Source organism: Ictalurus punctatus, chromosome 27, assembly GCF_001660625.3.
Source record: "Ictalurus punctatus breed USDA103 chromosome 27, Coco_2.0, whole genome shotgun sequence".
NCBI classification, from domain to species: Eukaryota; Metazoa; Chordata; class Actinopteri; order Siluriformes; family Ictaluridae; genus Ictalurus; species Ictalurus punctatus.
Genome location: NC_030442.2, coordinates 1,535,886 through 1,555,000, shown reverse-complemented (window position 1 = coordinate 1,555,000; position 19,115 = coordinate 1,535,886). Strand labels below are relative to the sequence as shown.

General features: G+C 48.3%; 1 protein-coding gene across 2 annotated transcripts in view; it reads left to right on the top strand.

The window, feature by feature from the left end:
• zranb3 (zinc finger, RAN-binding domain containing 3) overlaps positions 1-19,115 on the top strand; it is a 64,225-nt gene that overhangs the window by 25,533 nt on the left and 19,577 nt on the right. For both annotated transcript variants that reach the window (XM_053676474.1, XM_053676475.1), the window contains 6 exons: positions 3,021-3,140; positions 7,609-7,728; positions 8,862-9,041; positions 11,117-11,269; positions 11,587-11,983; positions 17,439-17,603. In XM_053676474.1, coding sequence (XP_053532449.1) covers positions 3,021-3,140; positions 7,609-7,728; positions 8,862-9,041; positions 11,117-11,269; positions 11,587-11,983; positions 17,439-17,603 — 1,135 coding nt within the window. The remainder of the gene's footprint in view (positions 1-3,020; positions 3,141-7,608; positions 7,729-8,861; positions 9,042-11,116; positions 11,270-11,586; positions 11,984-17,438; positions 17,604-19,115) is intronic.

Sequence of the window (19,115 nt, the reverse complement as noted above, 5' to 3'; positions counted from 1 at the left end):
AATGTCTCTCTCATTGTTCTATATTTTCAGTATCTGGAGAGAAAGAAGACAAAGATTCGCCTCGCTTCATTCCGAGCTCTTTTCCTGCGTCAGCCCGAACGTTAAGGAAGCGTGTTGGGGATAGGCTTGCAGCAGGCAATTTGAAACATTTCAAATGTGGATTCATTTTGCCTTTGAATACACAAATATTATGAAAATTCCTCCTTCAGACAGCCCTAGTGTATATCATATTGCCTGTGACCCCTGCTGCGCAGCCCGTTCTTTAGTCCTCCAGCAGAGCCTTTGTGCCTAGTGGGGAGTTATAGTGGAAAGCCAAGACACACACACACACACACACACACACACACACACACACAGAATACACTTGGCTCAAACCACATAGTCCCAAAACACATGAATCGCTGAATCATTCAGACTACAAGTAAAATCCTGATACTGTATGCAGCAGGCACCAAATCTGAGTCCAGCTTGGAGAGCTTTTTTTGTGTCGCACACACACACACACACACACACACACACACACACACACAGCGCCCCACGAAAGTCGGGAGGCTGTGTAAAATATAAATAAAAACGGAAGGTAATGATTTGCGATGATTTTAACACTTGCGTGTCGCGGCCATCGAATTCACAATGAGCGTATTATTTTTGAAAGTGGTCCATTTCCGGGTGCACGGTGGCTTGTGTGTGTGAAATAATTTTATTTATTTATTTTTACTTGGTTGACTAGTACATGAACGTTATTTTTAATAGTAAAGACGGCCATACACCTACTCATTCGTGCGGTTATCCAATCAGCACGCTGCATAAAATCATGCAGATACAGGTCAAGATTTTGGGAATTTAGGGGACGGGGATAAGAGCGATCTCCATGACTCTGTCCGTGGCGTGGTTGTCCGTGGTGTTTGAGTGTTTCAGAGACCGTTGATCTCCTGGGATTTTCCCACACAACAGTCTCTTGATTTTACACCGAATGGTGCGGAAAAAAACCCTAAACACTCTTCAGTTCTGCAGGCAGAAACACCATGATGATGCGAGAGGTCAGAGGAGAATGACCAGGACGGGTACGGTCACTCATGTAACCACTCTTTACAACCGCGGCGAGCAGAAAAGCTTCTTAGAACGCACGACACGTCAAACCTCCATGTGTTACGACGGCAGAAGGAGAGCAGGAATCCGAGGCTGCAGTGGGACTCCAGACAGTTGAAGGGCGGCTGGGGGGATGGGGGGGACCAGGCGATGTCTTGTTCTCAGTCAGACGCCTTGTGAAGCTTTCTGAAGCCCCACGTGGGTCTCGGTATTAAATCCTCACCACGTTCTCATAACTCAACTCTGAGTACAGCCCTAAGTCTACAGTATATCGTGTACCGTTAAATGGAGATTGAATGAATCAAAATAAGACTAGCTTGTAAAAAAAATATTTAAAAAAGGCCCTCAAGGTCTGGTGATGGACAGGCTCTGCTCCTCTTAAAGCTTTCTTTGTGTGAGCCATGCCCTTATATGGACATGTTCCAGATGCTTAAACATGTGGCCCTGTCAAGTAGTCTTACCTGCTCCTGTACAACACACACACACACACAGTATGCTTTCTTACGTATTTTAGCAAATCATCAACAAATCATGCCCCCCACCCCGATGACCACCATGGCAACCAAGCCCTTCTGATGGCATTGCCATGGGAACGCACTGCAGTAGGATTGCCAGTGACCTTTTCAGTCTCCGTTTTCCCTCGTGGATCGTCCTAATATATATTTATTAATACACCCGGCGTATTACAGTGGTGTAAACGGTGTAGGGATGCATCGATATCGCTTCTATCTCCGCAGTACAAGTGCGAGGTCATACGTTTACATACGCCGTGCAGAATCTGCAAAACTCCGTCAATACAGGCGATTCTCCAAGAAATCAGAATATCGTGGAAAACGTTCCCCGTAATTTCATCCGTGTATTCTCGATCCGTTACCCATAACGTGAAATATGTCCAGCCCTTTTATATATATATATATTTATTTCTTTATTTATTAAATCTCAATGATTGCAGCTTACGGTTCACGGAAATCAAACGTCCAGCGCGCGAGTCGTCGTTTCGTTTCACACAGCAGGTGTACGCTGATCGAGGCACAAGCAGTGAACAGAGCCACTGACTGAGTGGAGGCACTTAATAATAATAATAATAATAATAATAATAATAATGGTTAGAATAAATGGTCTGGTACCGGTTTGTAGTAGTAGGACTATATAAAGTACAAACAGGAACCCAAGTGTAAACGCTGGTTTCCGGCACCTGTTTAAACAGGCGTAAGTAGTTCATTACGCTTGTATATAGACACATCCCTACAGATTAATTACTTTAAAAGTGCTCGTGTGTGTGAGCATGTGGGCCACAAGTCATCGTCCCTGCCGGCCTCGTGATCTCCGCTTCATCACATTTAATCACACACACACACACACACGCGGAGGGAGAAGGAATGGAAGGAAGCACTATCATGGCCGCATTAGACAAGTGTCCCTCTTTTTCTGAAGTACGAATTCCCAGCCAGCACGAGCGGAGCCAAGCATGGGTATTTTTACCCCAACAGCATCTGCTCCCAATTATCTCAAGACTAAGCCTTACACACACACACACACACACACACACATGCTCACGCACACGCACGTGGCACGCTGTAGAAGATTTAACGCCGCTTCACAGGGAGCAGTTTTGGATACCAATTAAAAGATGTGAAAACGACAAAACTAGGCTGTAATAACAAAAGTGGAACGGCGCTCGGAAAGCGCGTCTTTACTCCAAGCTCGCTAATGATCACGGTTAATGCCGCGGTCTGATTATCGCCGAGAGAGGCCGGTAACGTGTGAATGAATATTGTAAACCTGAGACCTGTGTGAGAAAGAAGGAAGCTGTGCTAGATGTGCTTCATGCATGGAGCGGGAATACTGAATGTGAATGACTGAGTATATCCACCCATCTCTCCCTCCCTCTCTCTCCCTCCCTCTCTCTCTCTCCCTCTCTCTCTCGCTAGGCAGGAGCGGTGAAGGACTACATAAAGATGATGCTGGAGACGGAGCAGCTGAAGTTTCTGGTCTTTGCGCATCACCTCAGCATGCTGCAGGCGTGTACCGAGGCTGTGATTGAGGCCAAGGTACTGCGTGTGTGTGTGTGTGTGTGCGCGCGTGCGTGCCTGACAATCAGACCCACACCCGCTCTAATATATATGCATGTGCTTTAGTGTGTGTGTGTGTGTGTGCGCGTGTTTGTTTGTGCTGTCGGTCCCTTTAAAATTGCACTCAGACTTCAGTTACTAATTAATTTTAATTTTACCCTGCCACAGACAGAATCAACATTAAGGACTTTCAGTGTCTGTAGAAGCAGCAATCAACGAAAATCAAAGTCACTAAGCAACAACAACCACGACGACGGTACAATTTATCCTTAATTAAAACACGGAAATATAACGTGGACAAAGCGATCAGCAAAACCGCGTCTTCATGCGTCTTTGGATAGACTGAAGATTTGATCCTTCTAGCCTTATTCATCAGATTAAATGTGCGTCCAAGTGTCCTTTTATGTGCTTCAGTATTAATATCCACCTACACACCATAGGAGAAAGCACAAAGTTTTTGCTTTTTAGGCGAAGAAAGTTACAAGTAGACGATATAAGGTGTATTAAATAATGCTAACACGGATTAGATTTGGCTTTGAGATCAGAAGATGAATGAGAGACAATAGATCAGAGTTTCGGCTTTCGTTTCTTGATGTAACGGCATCGAGGTGGTCGCCCATTAACATCACCAAACTGTTCTTCGTTCTTCTGTTGTGTTGCTTTTCCAGGCTTTTATCTCAGAATCTTTCAATTGTTGTATGTTTTGGGAGGGGTTTCTCCCGTCAGTCTCATCTTCAGGAGGTGAAAGTCTAGAAGACGAGACTCGGCCAGTCTAGAACCCCGCCCCCCCATGAAGTCCTTTGTTGTGTTAGCGGTGCTTTTTAGGTCATTGTCTTACTGCGTAATGAAGCTCGTCTCGATTAGATTGGACGCATTTCTCTGTGAGCTGCTACCTTCATGAGTTCCATCATCAATAAAAGATTAGCAAGAATGTTCCAGAAGCTGGCATGTAGGCCCAAGCCATAACACTACCTCCACCATGTTTCACAGATGAGCTCGTACGTTTTCTTGGACAAGAGTGGACATTCAGAGCTGTCGGTTCTTTAAGCAGTCAGTTTAACAGGGCAGCAAGAAACGCCCAACGCGCCCGTATTTCTGAGCACTTGAAGCGTGGGTGGGTTCAGACAGAAGGTGCCGTGTTCCAAGTCGTTTAATGCGTCGGAATACGAGGAAAGCGAGCACTTCAGATTCTGATCCGTCGTCTCGTGTTCACCCAAATGTCTTGGCCTTTCCCGTTCCAATACTTTCGAAGGGGACCGTGTATTTGTTTTTATTTTCGGTTATTTTGAATCTTTTTAAACAGTCCATTAATAAACCGGGTCATTGTGAGGTCACAACAAACATGACTCATCACCTGTAGGAGGTCAATTGTTCTTGATGTTTATCGATATTCAATGACTACAGATACTAAGTATATTTGATATTTGAATGCAGCTTAAAGTACATAATTCTTACATATATTTCTTAATGTGTGTGTGTGTGTGTGTGTAAAAGCAGAGGAGAGGTGAGTGTTTGAGGAGAACTCATTCTACTGCAGGTCTCTTCACTGAGCTCGTGCTTGGATTTTTTATTTCGGTCCTTGCTAAAGCACCAGCTTTGCCCCAATTTATGAAAGTGACTACACACACACACACACACACACGCACACACACACACACACACAGTCAAGCTACTACATTTGTATGCAAGTATGTAAATGCAGAATAAGTATTCGACACCACTGCAGTACTGTGTGTGTGTGTGTGCGTGTGTGTGTGCGCGTTGCATGTGTCTCTTTCACGACTGTCCCACACAGTTGACCCAGCTCCCCTCACCACACACACACACACACACACACACACACTTTAAAAACTTCCAAACTTCCACCAGCCAGACTGATTTTCATGTCATCTCCAACCTTTCCCACTTCTGAGAGGGGTGTGAGAGTGAGAGAAAGTGTGCAAAAGTGCGTGCGCGCGTGTGTGTGTGTGTGTGTGTGTGATCGCACCTCATGGTGTGACCGCTCTCATTATCCTTTTAAGATTTCATAACCACCAATTAGCACGAAAGCTCCCAAAAAAAGAAGTGTTGGTAAATGAGGCAGGGGGGACGCACTCAGCTGACCACAGAAGAGTTGGGGAGAGGAGGAGAATGAGGAAAAACGTTCATTAGAATAGCAGAACATCTGTCAAAGCACACTTGTTGAGGTCTTCAGGCGTTTCAGCTTTGATACGTGAAGCGAAAACGTTAGGTTTTTGCAGTAAGTGTGTGTACAGTTTACAAAACAGCATCCATCTTTTGTCCAATCCCCCATAAATATGAGTGGAGTTAAGACTGTAAAGAATCTACAAGGCAGGTAATCGTACCTTCATGATGAAATCTTTTCTGGCAGTTATCTGCCTAACAGGGTGAGGGTTGTAGGAATGGGATGGACAAGGTGGAGGTGAACAGGGAAGGATACGGTGGTGACGGTGGCTGCGCGGCCCGATCTCACAGAACACATGTTCTCATGCATGAACGATGAAGATCAGTGTTCTGTCACAAGCTTACAGTGCTTACCAATATATGCTCGAATGCTCTGTAGGTGACATTCCGCCGCACTTCTCCACGACACTGTACGTCGTGTGAGATCGATGTGTAATAAATGATCTTATCCCTCTTTCAAACGTATTGAGCATACATTTCACTCCGTGTTCGTGAGAGAAGCCGAATTTCTCAACCTCGCTGGTAATTAAGCACAGTCAGACTTGTTATTCATGTGGTTGGGCTGGGAAGAGGCAGGGTGTGGGGTGGATAGGGTGTTGTGGAAAGACAGGGTGTGGTGGTGGGGAGGACGGGGTGTTGTGGGAGGACGTGTGGTGATGAGGGGGGACAGGATGTAGAATTGGGGGACAGGATGTTTTGGGTGTGGTGGTGAGGAGGACAGGATGTAGAATTGGGGGACAGGATGTAGAATCAGGGGACAGGATGTTTTGGGTGTGGTGGTGAGGGGGACAGGATGTAGAATTGGGGGACAGGATGTTTTGGGTGTGGTGGTCAGGGGGACAGGATGTAGAATTGGGGGACAGGATGTTTTGGGTGTGGTGGTCAGGGGGACAGGATGTAGAATTGGGGGACAGGATGTTTTGGGTGTGGTGGTCAGGGGGACAGGATGTAGAATTGGGGGACAGGATGTTTTGGGTGGTGATGAGAGGGGACAGGATGTAGAATTGGGGGACAGGATGTTTTGGGTGTGGTGTTGAGGGGGGACAGGATGTAGAATCGGGGGACAGGATGTTTTGGGTGCGGTGGTCAGGGGGACAGGATGTAGAATCGGGAGACAGGATGTTTTGGGTGCGGTGGTGAGGGGGACAGGATGTTTTGGGTGTGGTGATGAGAGGGGACAGGATGTTTTGGGTGCGGTGGTCAGGGGGACAGGATGTAGAATTGGGGGACAGGATGTTTTGGGTGTGGCGGTCAGGGGGACAGGATGTAGAATCGGGGGACAGGATGTTTTGGGTGTGGCGGTCAGGGGGACAGGATGTAGAATCGGGGGACAGGATGTAGAATCGGGGGACAGGATGTTTTGGGTGTGGCGGTCAGGGGGACAGGATGTAGAATCGGGGGACAGGATGTTGAATCGGGGGACAGGATGTTTTGGATGCGGTGATGAGAGGGGACAGGATGTTTTGGGTGTGGCGGTCAGGGGGACAGGATGTAGAATCGGGGGACAGGATGTAGAATCGGGGGACAGGATGTTTTGGGTGCGGTGGTGAGAGGGGACAGGATGTAGAATCGGGGGACAGGATGTTTTGGGTGTGGTGATGAGAGGGGACAGGATGTTTTGGGTGTGGTGGTGAGGGGGACAGGATGTAGAATCGGGGGACAGGATGTTTTGGGTGTGGCGGTCAGGGGGACAGGATGTAGAATCGGGGGACAGGATGTTTTGGGTGTGGTGGTCAGGGGGACAGGATGTAGAATCGGGGGACAGGATGTTTTGGGTGCGGTGGTGAGGGGGGACAGGATGTAGAATCCGGGGACAGGATGTTTTGGGTGCGGTGGTCAGGGGGACAGGATGTAGAATCGGGGGACAGGATGTTTTGGGTGTGGTGGTGAGGGGGACAGGATGTAGAATCGGGGGACAGGATGTTTTGGGTGCGGTGGTGAGGGGGACCGGTAGATAACTGTGGTATGAGGGGACTAAAACACTTGCTGTTATAGGAGAATCACGGTTGTCCGCTTAAAGGGAATTTGACGAGAGGTTTGTAGGATTTCCGGTAACAGAAAAGTAGTCCAGCGATTTTCTGAAAGTTCTGCTGGAGTTCTGTAGCCGTTTCTGCTGCTTGCCAGATGTGAACTGACAGAATAAGACACGGTGACACCAAGTAACACGCATGATTTAGTTTTAAATTAGAAGCCGAGTCTCATCACCCCCTTATTCAGAACCCGTGAGCTGAAAGGTGCGAGTGTTGTGTGTTTCGTCTCGCAGGCCGGTTATATCCGAATCGATGGCAGCGTTCCTTCTGCAGAGAGGATCCAGCTGGTCCACCGCTTCCAGAACGATCCGGAGACACGGGTGGCTATTCTGAGCATACAGGCGGCGGGACAGGTACGCCGCGCAAACGCATCCACACAAACACTTTCTTTTCATATGTTTTTTTTTTTCCTTTTTTCTCTCCCAATTCATTAGCACTGTTTTTATCTCCTGTAAAACACCTTCATGCTAATTAGCCATGAAATGTGTTTGTAGAGCAGAGGCGTATTTTTATCCCGACTGTCGAGCTGTAATAAAAGTTCTCGCGCATTCGAAGGCTTTGTGCGTCATGTGGTGTTGTGACTGTTTTTATTCCAGAAGAAAGTGCTTCAACGCCGTGTCTTCACACTCCTACGTGTTCACCGAGGCTCGATTTAATGAATAAATGACCCAGATACATAGAAACAATCGCTGCACTGTAAGGGTAAAGATAACGTCTCTATCCTGAAAACTGGAATTCACGTCTGGCCAGCGTTCGTCCGTTTAAAGCAACAAACACACACGTCTCAAACTCTACAACACACCGAATCTGTTCGAACAAGACGTTCTTGTAATATTTATAGCCTTTGTATGAACGTACTATTATGAAGAAACCGCAGTTTATACGCAGACGTGGCTGCAGGCCATCGTTTAAATATGTAACAGTTTTTGTAAGAGTCGCTGCAGCATATCGCCAGCAATCATTTGTTCAGCACATCATACGCTTTCTCGGGCTTAGCCGAGTCTGCTGATATCTGTAGCGCGGTCTCGTTAATAACTAAACGTTTATAGCGGGTAATGGATTAATCAAGGCAGTTCAGGTGTGCCATTATTCGTCTGAGTAACGCACCAGCGCCGAGGCTGTAGAAACTATAAAAGCAGTAAGGTAACGATGAATCATTATACGGATCATGAGCGCGTGAGAACGTGTTCGTGCAGAGGATCAGTACAGCACCGCTGCACGTGGTGTAACGCTTTGGATCAAATCCACACTGGAACTCTTGTTTTGCCTTTCACGTTTCGTGTCAAGTTGGTAGTTCTGGTTGAGAACCTTACGTCGAACTCGATAACGGTTCTATTAACATCTGTATCTGCATTCAGTGCCTATTACTTGCTAAAATTCATTCTAATAAGACGTTATGAGAACCTGTGTGTGTGTGTGTGTGTGTGTGTGTGTGTGTGTGTGTGTGTGTGTGTGTGTGTGTGTGTGTGTGTGTGTGTGTTCTCAGGGTCTGACCCTGACGGCAGCGTCTCACGTGGTGTTCGCCGAGCTCTACTGGAACCCGGGTCACGTGAAGCAGGCGGAGGACCGAGCACACCGCATCGGCCAGACCTCATCCGTGCACGTGCACTACCTCATCGCCAAGGGCACTTTCGATATGGTCATGTGGGCCATGCTGAACAGGAAGGTGGGTCAGCGACCGCGTCAGGAGTCGAGACGGTTTTCGGGCGTCGTAGTGTGGTGCGTCACGTGACGCTCAACATAGCAGATATATTTGATCAAAATAGCCTGATGAAGAAAAGCCAGGCATATTACACCGATGAATCTTTGCAACAGACAAAATCGGACTCGTGTATCGAAACCGTTAGATCGGCGTTCTATTGTGCACTGAATAGGGGGGATAGCGATTAGGGAGCAGGAGGACATTTGGGATTTGGCCCACTTTCTGGGCTGATAATCACCGTCACCTTAGAAACAGCTGTAATGAAGGGTGTGTCATCCAGTCTTCTCTCAGCGAAACACACGTTTTTGTACCAAAGACCACAAATCGCTTGTCTGTGTCTGAAACAGTGCAGTGGTAGCTCAGTGGTAAAGACATCACGAGTTCACACCTCAGCGCCGCCGAGCTGCCACTGCTGGGCCCTGGAGCGAGGCCCTTAACCCTCAACTGCTCAGCTGTATAAATGAGATGAATGTAAGTCGCTCTGGATACGGGCGTCTGCCAAATGCCGTAAAATGTAAATGAAACGTTATGTTCGTCCGTTTAGGGATTACGACTCTCACCCAGTCTCACGAAGATACAAGTCGGGTCTCATTTGAACGGAAATGCGTCCCTAAAGCTTTGCCAAGATGGCTGCCGAGCGGCCGGACCTCGGCTTGACCCTCCTGCTCTTTTCATAACAACGAATGGAGTAAGAGTAACGCACGACGAAAATACCTATTAATATAAATAAATACATATTTAGCACTAAAGAAGGCAAACTACACAATTTTTTTTTTTTTAACATTTTTAAGATTAAGTAAAGTTTGTGTTTACAAAATAAATAAATATCATTAAAAAATGACAATATCTACAATAATAAATAAATAAATAAAACAAACAGCATATTGTGACTTCGATCACAATCTCACCATTATATCATCGTAACCGGGCCTACGGTGTCCCGTCTCATTTGAACTGTAAACGTACCCCAGAACACCCGCGAGGTAACCGTCTCCGCGTTATAACCACCCTTCTGAACAATGTTAATATTGGTAGAAATGAAGCCCTGTCCCGTGTTTGCGGTTCCACCTGATGGCACTGTTTCGAAGCGTTTTCTTCCATCTGGTCTGAAGGGATAATTACTTTACGCAGGACCCCACTTGAATCTTCTGAGCAATCAGACAGCGAAAGGTTTGGAAGTGATTACGCGTTCCTGGAAGACGCTTTAGCGGCCCGTTATGCAGCAGCGAGCGTAGGATTTTACATTTACACCTACTCATCTGGCAGATGCTTTTATCCAAAGCGAATTACACGTGAGGCAGAATCCAATCCGAGCGGATCGTGTGGCCGAGCCGCTGAGTGTCGAAGTGCATCCGAACTCGATACGGAACTCCACTCGGAGGGTCTAATCCAGTTCTAGTATATAAGATTGGCTAAATTGGTCAGTATAGTGCCAGGTTTAGTATTGAAGATGTGATTTTAGTAGTTTCATTTCAAAATAATCATTCAGGGATATAAATAAATCTGAGTCAGATCTACGGCTTTGGACGCATCACATCCTATATATGACCATGCAGTATGTGTGTGATGTGTGCTGCGCAAAATAATGCTTGTTATACCTGTTAAAACGGACTGTTTTGTGCTTTTCTGCTCACCGCGGCTGTAAAGTGTTTATTTGAGTTGGCGTAACCCTCCCGTCAACTCAAACCAGAGACTGTTCCCAGGAGAGAACTTTAACCCACGGACGAACACAGCGAACGCCTGTGAGCAGACATTTCCTGCTCAGACTCGAACTCGCTGACGTTTCCCATTTTTGTTCTTGTTTTGTAATAGAGAACCGTAGGTAGGTTTCTGTAAACCTTGGGTCGATGTGGGGGAGGGACGGACGAACACCACTTTGCATATCATGCATATTTATTAGGTTGTGAAAGATCCTGGGATTTGAGCTTTTCAGCAACATTTCGGTCACTAATCTGGAACGTTTTAACCACTGATCAAACCGTTAAAGCCACTCATTTGGTGTGTTTGAGATAGCGGCTGATTTGCCGGTGTGGTTTTAGGAAACGGTGACGGGCAGCACACTGAACGGAAGGAAGGATTACCTGAAAGCGGAGGAAGCGGATAAGGAGAAATGGGATTTTCTGAACTTCGCTCAGGCCTGGACGCCGAGCGACAGCGTCACCGGCGATGCCGAAGACGTCTTCTTCTCACACGTACGTCTTAACCTTGTTCCTCAGTGCGCTTTTACTCGTTCTGACATTATCGCGTACCGTTCAAATACCTTTTCCAGTGTCGACGGTAAGAATAAAGAAGCACGGTGCACCGCGACGCTGGATCGGGTGAACAATAACTGTTAGAACGGTGCAGTCGCTCGTCCTGTATAAGCGACGCCCAATACACGTAGACGCGCAGCGTTCTCTGTAACTCGGCAGGAATGTTCTTCTCTACAAAACACTAGAAAGACTTTCTTTCTTTATTTATTTATTTATTTATCTGTTCATACCCCCCCCCAAATCCTTCCTCCCTTCAGTTTGAGAAAGACAAACAGCACGACATCCGCGACTTTTTCTCTCCCGCCTCGGACAAAAAGAGGAAGAGAACGGACGACTCGTCCGTCAGCAGCTCTCCTCAGACACCTTCACGAGACCAGCGGGGAACCGATGAAAGCCCCTGTAGCCGCAGCCCTGATTTAGGCGATCAGGAGGAGGATTTCTGTCCCCAGGTGAAACGTTTGAAACAGGCTACTCCATTGTCTCGCCGCGGGGGGAAATGCAGTCCCATGATGCCTCTCGGTGCACCACGCAGGCTCTCGGCAGGACTGCAAACCCCCCACCACAGCCAGAAGTGGAGCTGCCCGGTCTGTACTTTCTCCAACAGCGGCCTGCTGCTGCGCTGCGAAATGTGCGAGACGCCGCGAGCTCAGAGAGGTACACACACACACACACACACGCCAAAAGTGCTCAAAGTCACAGATGGCAATTGATATGTTAAGCTCATTATCTTACAACATGACATGTCTGTGTTTTGCCTGTCTACGTACTCTTAAATATCCTTTTCAGAACGTCTCACTATGCGAGCTGTATCTGAAGAAAGTTTCAGATGTTTGACAGTGAGAATTTCCGGTTTGCGAATTTTTTGAGAAATCGTCACAGTATTTCAATGTTAAATACCCATTTAAAAATAAAGGACGCTTTTATTTTTATTTATTTATTTTGCTACCAAGTTCTCTCTCAATTTGCCCCCCCCCCCCCCTCCCCACTAGCTCGCTCGTGCTCTCCTAACACATCTACAGATATGAAGGCTAAGCAGGTTCTAGCACTGAACAGGCTCGGTGAGAGGATATATAACTCAAGGCTTTGTGCTCCCCCTAGCCCTTTAAATAGAAGGGAACCCCCTCCAGATGGAGACCACCAACCTCTAAGCCGAAGAAAAACCGCATCTCCACCTGCCTGTGAGACATACCGCGCGTCACATCGCTCCCCTTCTAGCGCTTGTATTCAGGTGCTCTAGTTTCGGCAGGACGTGTGTATCTATTTAGGGGTTTGCGAGGTCACGCTAAAGCGAGGGGCAGTATTTTGTCAAAATTGCTGACCATACCTTTAAAGACTTGTTTTAATTACAAAAAAATAAAGAAATAAACTTTTTTACTACACAGGTATTATGATTTTTTTATTTATTTTTTTTTAAATTTTCCGACCAACTGTGAATGCAGCTCCGTAAGCACAAAACCTGTTCCGACACCCCGAGAGGCGACATTCGAGGAACCCTCCCCGCAGGAAAAGCGAGCAGCTCTTGCCCGTAGACCCGCCGCGGTCGTTTAAAATGGATCAAGCGCTCCTGCGCGGCACGAGTCGTACGCCTGTGAACACTTCCTGCCTTGCTTTCTCGGACCCGCTCGTCTTTTTCATCCACGCACGCAGTGTTTCATAAAGACGCACGCTGCACCGTTTGACTCCGCCTGTGGAGACTGAAAGCATCTCTTTTAAGTATCAGATTCATCATCTAATCACCTTATTCACTGACGAAATCCTTCACTCCAACACAGAGATCTTTCTCCGTTTGTTAACGGCGCATTGTTGGACAGGAACGCACCCTAAATGGAGCCGTTTATCTCCATCGATCGCAGGGTCTGGCCTCTTCTCTCTCATTTTAAACTGAAGTGTATCGGTTTCTTTTTTTGTTGAAAGAAGTATCGAGTCGAGGCGCGGAAATACTCCCGCTCGCACCGACAATCTGATGATCCGGTAATAGTCGTTCACAGTCAGGGACGTGTTAGCTGGCGGGAAAGTTTAACACGTACGTCAGTTATTAATCGGTATTACACCCCCGACTCGAGGCACCGGAGACGTCTGAGGGATATTGTGAGAAAACAAACCAAACCGCTTTACGCTGCGAGTGAAAGAGGAGTAATATATTAACTGATAAATATGTTTCTTGTCGTACAGGTTTTCTGATGTGCTGGGAAACCAGAGCCAGGTCATTTCTCGACCGATTATAGATTTGTGGAGCGTGTACCGGTTATATTTACCCAGTTGTAAAGATGTTTTGGCTAAAGAACTCACGATGATCCTAGCATTCTAACCCGATCGGTCACGTTTATGAGAGACTTCAGAACAAAATGCCAGAACTTCCTACCTGAAAGCGACTGGACCGGATATTTTTGTCCTCTATGCTGTATTTGAGCTTGCTAGCTCGAGTTACGCTGTGTCCCGATTCACCTACGCACTCGACTGTACACTAAAAGTATGTACTGTTTTTGTGCAGGAAAAGTACACGCGTTCGAGTGCGTGGCGAAAGAGTCAGTCGGATGTGTTGGGACACACTCGGGTACTATCCGAGACGAATTGGGACGCAGGAGCAGGACTTTTATTTTGTGTTTATTTGCATTGAGTTGGATATGCGTGCTCGTAGACGCAAGCCTACACAACACCGTGCCAAGAGGTTTTGCTCTTTCTCCTGGTACTCTATAACCATAACGGTCACATTTGTTCAAAATAAAGCTCTGTGTATATATTTATAATATATGAAATCCTCCTGTAATACTGAGGATTAGTCATATCCTCAGGGTCTCAAGCACCTGGGCTACATCCCAAACCGTAGACTACTTACTGTATTAACTAGTTAGTCAGTACACCGTGGTGAACTCTCTTTAAATGCGTATTGACTCGGCACTCACAGCGGTGAGATTACGGAGAGGCGCCTCTGCGTTCGGGTCTGCATTAATAACACTGAGGCTGGGATTCTGTATCTGCTACAGCCGATTTCCACGCGGGTCTGATTTTCATCGGACTCTGAGTCGTCGCAGCTGAGCGCTGGCTGAAAGTTCAGGTGACATTTCGGCAGATCCGTGTGAGGCTGACCTTTGACTCAGTGAAAAGGTGCGAGGGGAGGTGAAAGAGGCGCAGAGGGAGGCAGAGGCAAATAGCGAGAGGAGAAAGGGTCGCAGTGTGAAGAGAGTATTGATTATGAATATTGAGCCACTACCCGTCTGTCCATTCAGATAATCAACTCACAGGTGGTGTCATGCAAGTGTGTGTGTGTGTGTGTGTGTGTGTGTGTGTCTGTATAGAAAGAGAGAGAGACGCACACAAACACACACACACACAGCAGCATGGATGAGAGAGAAGGTGGCCAGTCAGTTGATTTTTTTTTTTTTTTTTTTTCTCTCCCCGTTGTAGAACATGTCCGGACTCCAGTGAAACATAGTTCGTATGTGTAGCTACTTCACACTTAGCTGGGCTAGGAACTTTTTTCATGGACAGTTATTTCCTTTCTAGGAAACAGAGAAAGAGGGAGAAAGACGAGTGTGTGTGTGTGTGTGTGTGTGTGTGTGTGTATATATTATAGAGAGAGCGAGAGAGACAGACAGAGAAAGACAGGCAGAGAGAGACAGCAACAGAGAGGTAAAGGGTGAGAGACAGCTGGAAGGGGAGGGGGCAAAGAGAGAGATAGAGGCATAAGAGAAACAAGAACAGAGAGGCAGAGACCGCATGAGAGGCAGTGAAAGTGAGGGACAGGGGCAGAGAGAGAGAGAGTGGGGGAGGGAGATGTAGAGCGAGTGGGGGACAGAGATGGAGAGAGAGTGGGGACAGAGCGAGTGAGGGACAGAGATATAGAGAGAGTGGGGACAGAGCAAGTGGGGGACGGAGATGTAAAGCGAGTGGGGGACAGAGATGGAGAGCGAGTGAGGGACAGAGATGGAGAGCGAGTGGGGGACAGAGATGGAGAGCGAGTGGGGGACGGAGATGGAGAGCGAGTGGGGGACGGAGATGGAGAGCGAGTGGGGGACGGAGATGGAGAGCGAGTGGGGGACGGAGATGTAGAGCGAGTGGGGGACGGAGATGGAGAGAGAGTGGGGGACGGAGATGGAGAGAGAGTGGGGGACGGAGATGTAGAGCGAGTGAGGGACGGAGATGTAGAGCGAGTGGGGGACGGAGATGGAGAGAGAGTGGGGGACGGAGATGGAGAGAGAGTGGGGGACGGAGATGTAGAGCGAGTGAGGGACGGAGATGTAGAGCGAGTGGGGGACGGAGATGGAGAGCGAGTGGGGGACGGAGATGGAGAGCGAGTGGGGGACGGAGATGGAGAGCGAGTGAGGGACGGAGATGGAGAGCGAGTGGGGGACGGAGATGTAGAGCGAGTGAGGGACGGAGATGTAGAGCGAGTGGGGGACGGAGATGTAGAGCGAGTGGGGGACGGAGATGTAGAGCGAGTGAGGGACGGAGATGTAGAGCGAGTGGGGGACGGAGATGGAGAGCGAGTGGGGGACGGAGATGGAGAGCGAGTGGGGGACGGAGATGGAGAGCGAGTGAGGGACGGAGATGGAGAGCGAGTGGGGGACGGAGATGTAGAGCGAGTGAGGGACGGAGATGTAGAGCGAGTGGGGGACGGAGATGTAGAGCGAGTGGGGGACGGAGATGTAGAGCGAGTGGGGGACGGAGATGTAGAGCGAGTGGGGGACGGAGATGGAGAGAGAGTGGGGGACGGAGATGGAGAGAGAGTGGGGGACGGAGATGGAGAGAGAGTGAGGGACGGAGATGGAGAGAGAGTGGGGGACGGAGATGGAGAGAGAGTGGGGGACGGAGATGGAGAGAGAGTGAGGGACCGAGATGTAGAGAGTGGGGACAGCGAGTGGGGGACGGAGATGGAGAGCGAGTGGGGGACGGAGATGGAGAGCGAGTGGGGGACGGAGATGGAGAGAGAGTGGGGGACGGAGATGGAGAGAGAGTGGGGGACGGAGATGTAGAGCGAGTGAGGGACGGAGATGTAGAGAGAGTGGGGGACGGAGATGGAGAGAGAGTGGGGGACGGAGATGGAGAGAGAGTGGGGGACGGAGATGTAGAGCGAGTGAGGGACGGAGATGTAGAGCGAGTGGGGGACGGAGATGGAGAGAGAGTGGGGGACGGAGATGGAGAGAGAGTGGGGGACGGAGATGTAGAGCGAGTGAGGGACGGAGATGTAGAGAGAGTGGGGGACGGAGATGGAGAGAGAGTGGGGGACGGAGATGGAGAGAGAGTGGGGGACGGAGATGTAGAGCGAGTGAGGGACGGAGATGTAGAGCGAGTGGGGGACGGAGATGGAGAGAGAGTGGGGGACGGAGATGTAGAGCGAGTGGGGGACAGTCTGGGGAGAGAGAGAGAGAGGCAGTATGAGCAAGAGACAGGTATAGAGAGCGCGAGATAGTGGCAGAGATAGAGAAAGATGTAGGGAGAGAGTGGGGGAGAGTGGGGGATAGAGTCTGAGAGATCGAGGGAGGACAGAAAGGCACAAAAGAGACCCAAAAGACAGAGAAAGAGCCAGAGACAGGAAGAAAAACGAGTGAGAAAATGAGACGGACAGAAAGGAGAGAAACACAGACGCAGTGACGGACAGAGTGAGAGGAGTGAAGTCTGGAGAGAATGTCCTCGGTTCTGCTCTGGAGCCGCGTGCAGAGGACGAGTGAAAGTTTTCTGAAAGGAAATGAAAGAATAACGCTGCTCTCAATGAGCTACTCGTCTCTTTCTCAGCATGTCCCGCTCTGCTGTATGGACGAGACTCACACTGCGCGTTAGACAGACTTGAAGCCCATCCGTCTCACACACACACACACACACACACACACACACACACACAGCATCTGTTCAACACCGAAGCTCGATGTACTAACAACTCCAACATTAATTATGGCCCAGATTTTATTCATGGCTGCTGCCAGAACCGTGTCTGTGGTCTGTGGAATATCAGTCTGAATCTCATGAGCCTCCCCAAAACACTGGGGATTAGTTTTTCTTCCTGACTACGAGACCATGCCCAAAGCTGCTTATGAATCTGTTCTTTTTTTTCCTTATTATTATCATCATCCTTTTTTCCTTCTTCCTTTCTATACCTCATCTCCTCCTGCAGCTCGCAGCCCTTCTGCGTCTCCCTCCCCTTCTGCCTCGCTGCCTGTCTCCAGTCCCTGCATCACTCTTTCAGACTCTGAAGAGATCGACAGCACCCCCAAAACACCGCAGACGGTAAAGAAAGACGAAGAGAAGACCCCGGAACCTCCGGGAACTCCGTCCGACGGTAAGTCGGACACATCGGATCAGTACTGCATCGTGTCAGCTCAGTAACTAGACTCCGCCCACACCAATCAGAATCCATTCCCTGGTCAAAATATGCAAATCTAGTCTCTCGAGTCAGCAGACACAGGTTATGGAAAAAGGGTTCTCCAGTTTCCTCCCACCATCCAAACCCATGCTAGTAGATGCGTTGGATGCTCTAAATCGCCCCTACGTGTGTCCGTGATGTCCTGTGATTGGTTGGCGTCTCTTTCCAGGCTGTAATCCCACCTCGCGCCCGGTGTTCCCGGGATAGCTTCTGGATTCACCACGACCGTGACCCAGATAAAACGCTTCCTAAAGATAAACGAACGGTGAAGTATTTTAACGTACATGTTAACTGGCCCCCTTTGTCTCTCGCCGCGTTCTCGATGTTGACGAGAAAACGAGGTTTTGAGAAAAAAGAAAAGCAGGCGCAGTGCAGCAGCCAGCTGCATTTTGGGTCCTAAAAATAACCAGCTGTTTTCCTTCTGAAACCCACCATTTTCACACTTTGACAGCCCCGTGTGGCGGCGTTCGCTCCCGAGGCACGCCGTCCTCTGCAGTGAGCTGCAGCTAATGTCTGGGCAATGGCGCGGTGAGATCGGACACACTGAGACGTCTCTGCTGTTTTTAAACCCTTTATTTTTTCCCCATTTACCAGGAATGGCAGTGATTTTAGCAGTAGATCTGACAAGTACAACATCAGGACTTATTGCAGTAAACTACTACTAAGAGTTATCCTGATGTAAGTGTGTAGCAAGTACGGTTTAACACGGATCTATCAGTAAATACAGTCCCTTCCGAAAGTATTGGAACGACAAGGCCGGTTCTGTCGATTTTGCTCTAAACCGAAGACGTGGGTTTGAGATCAAAAGGTGAATACGAGACGACAGAGCGGAATTTCCTCATATTTACATCTCGACGTGTTAAACAGCTTAGGACATGGTAGATGGGCCACGATGGAGAAAGGCCAATGCAGGAATTTCGTAAGTATTCATACCCCTACTCTTTTAGGAGAAGTGTCCTGGGACTTTTAATGACCACAGAGAGAGTCAGGACGTCGGTTTAACATCTTATACGAAAAAACGGTGCTTTATTTATTTTATTTTTTTTACAATATAGCGCCCCCTGTCACTATACTGGGGCATTAGGCCCCACACAGACCGCAGGGTGAGCGCCCCCTGCTGGCCTCACTAATACCACTTCCAGCAAGCTAAGTTTTCCCCAGCTAGTGGCCAGGCTCAACCCTGCTTAGCTTCAGTGGGAAACAAGGCGAGAACTGCAGGGCGATGTGGCTCTCAAAATATTAGAACAGCACGGCGAATTGTTGCATTGGTTATACCCCGTGCTTGTGCAGTGGCTCTGATTTGATTATCCCACTTTTCTCAGCTTCAAGATGGCTTTCTTCTCTCCCATAGACAGCTCTCCGGTCTTAATGTTAGTTTATCCTTTTATCAAACCAAACGCAGAGTAGACATTCAGAGCTCTGAATTGT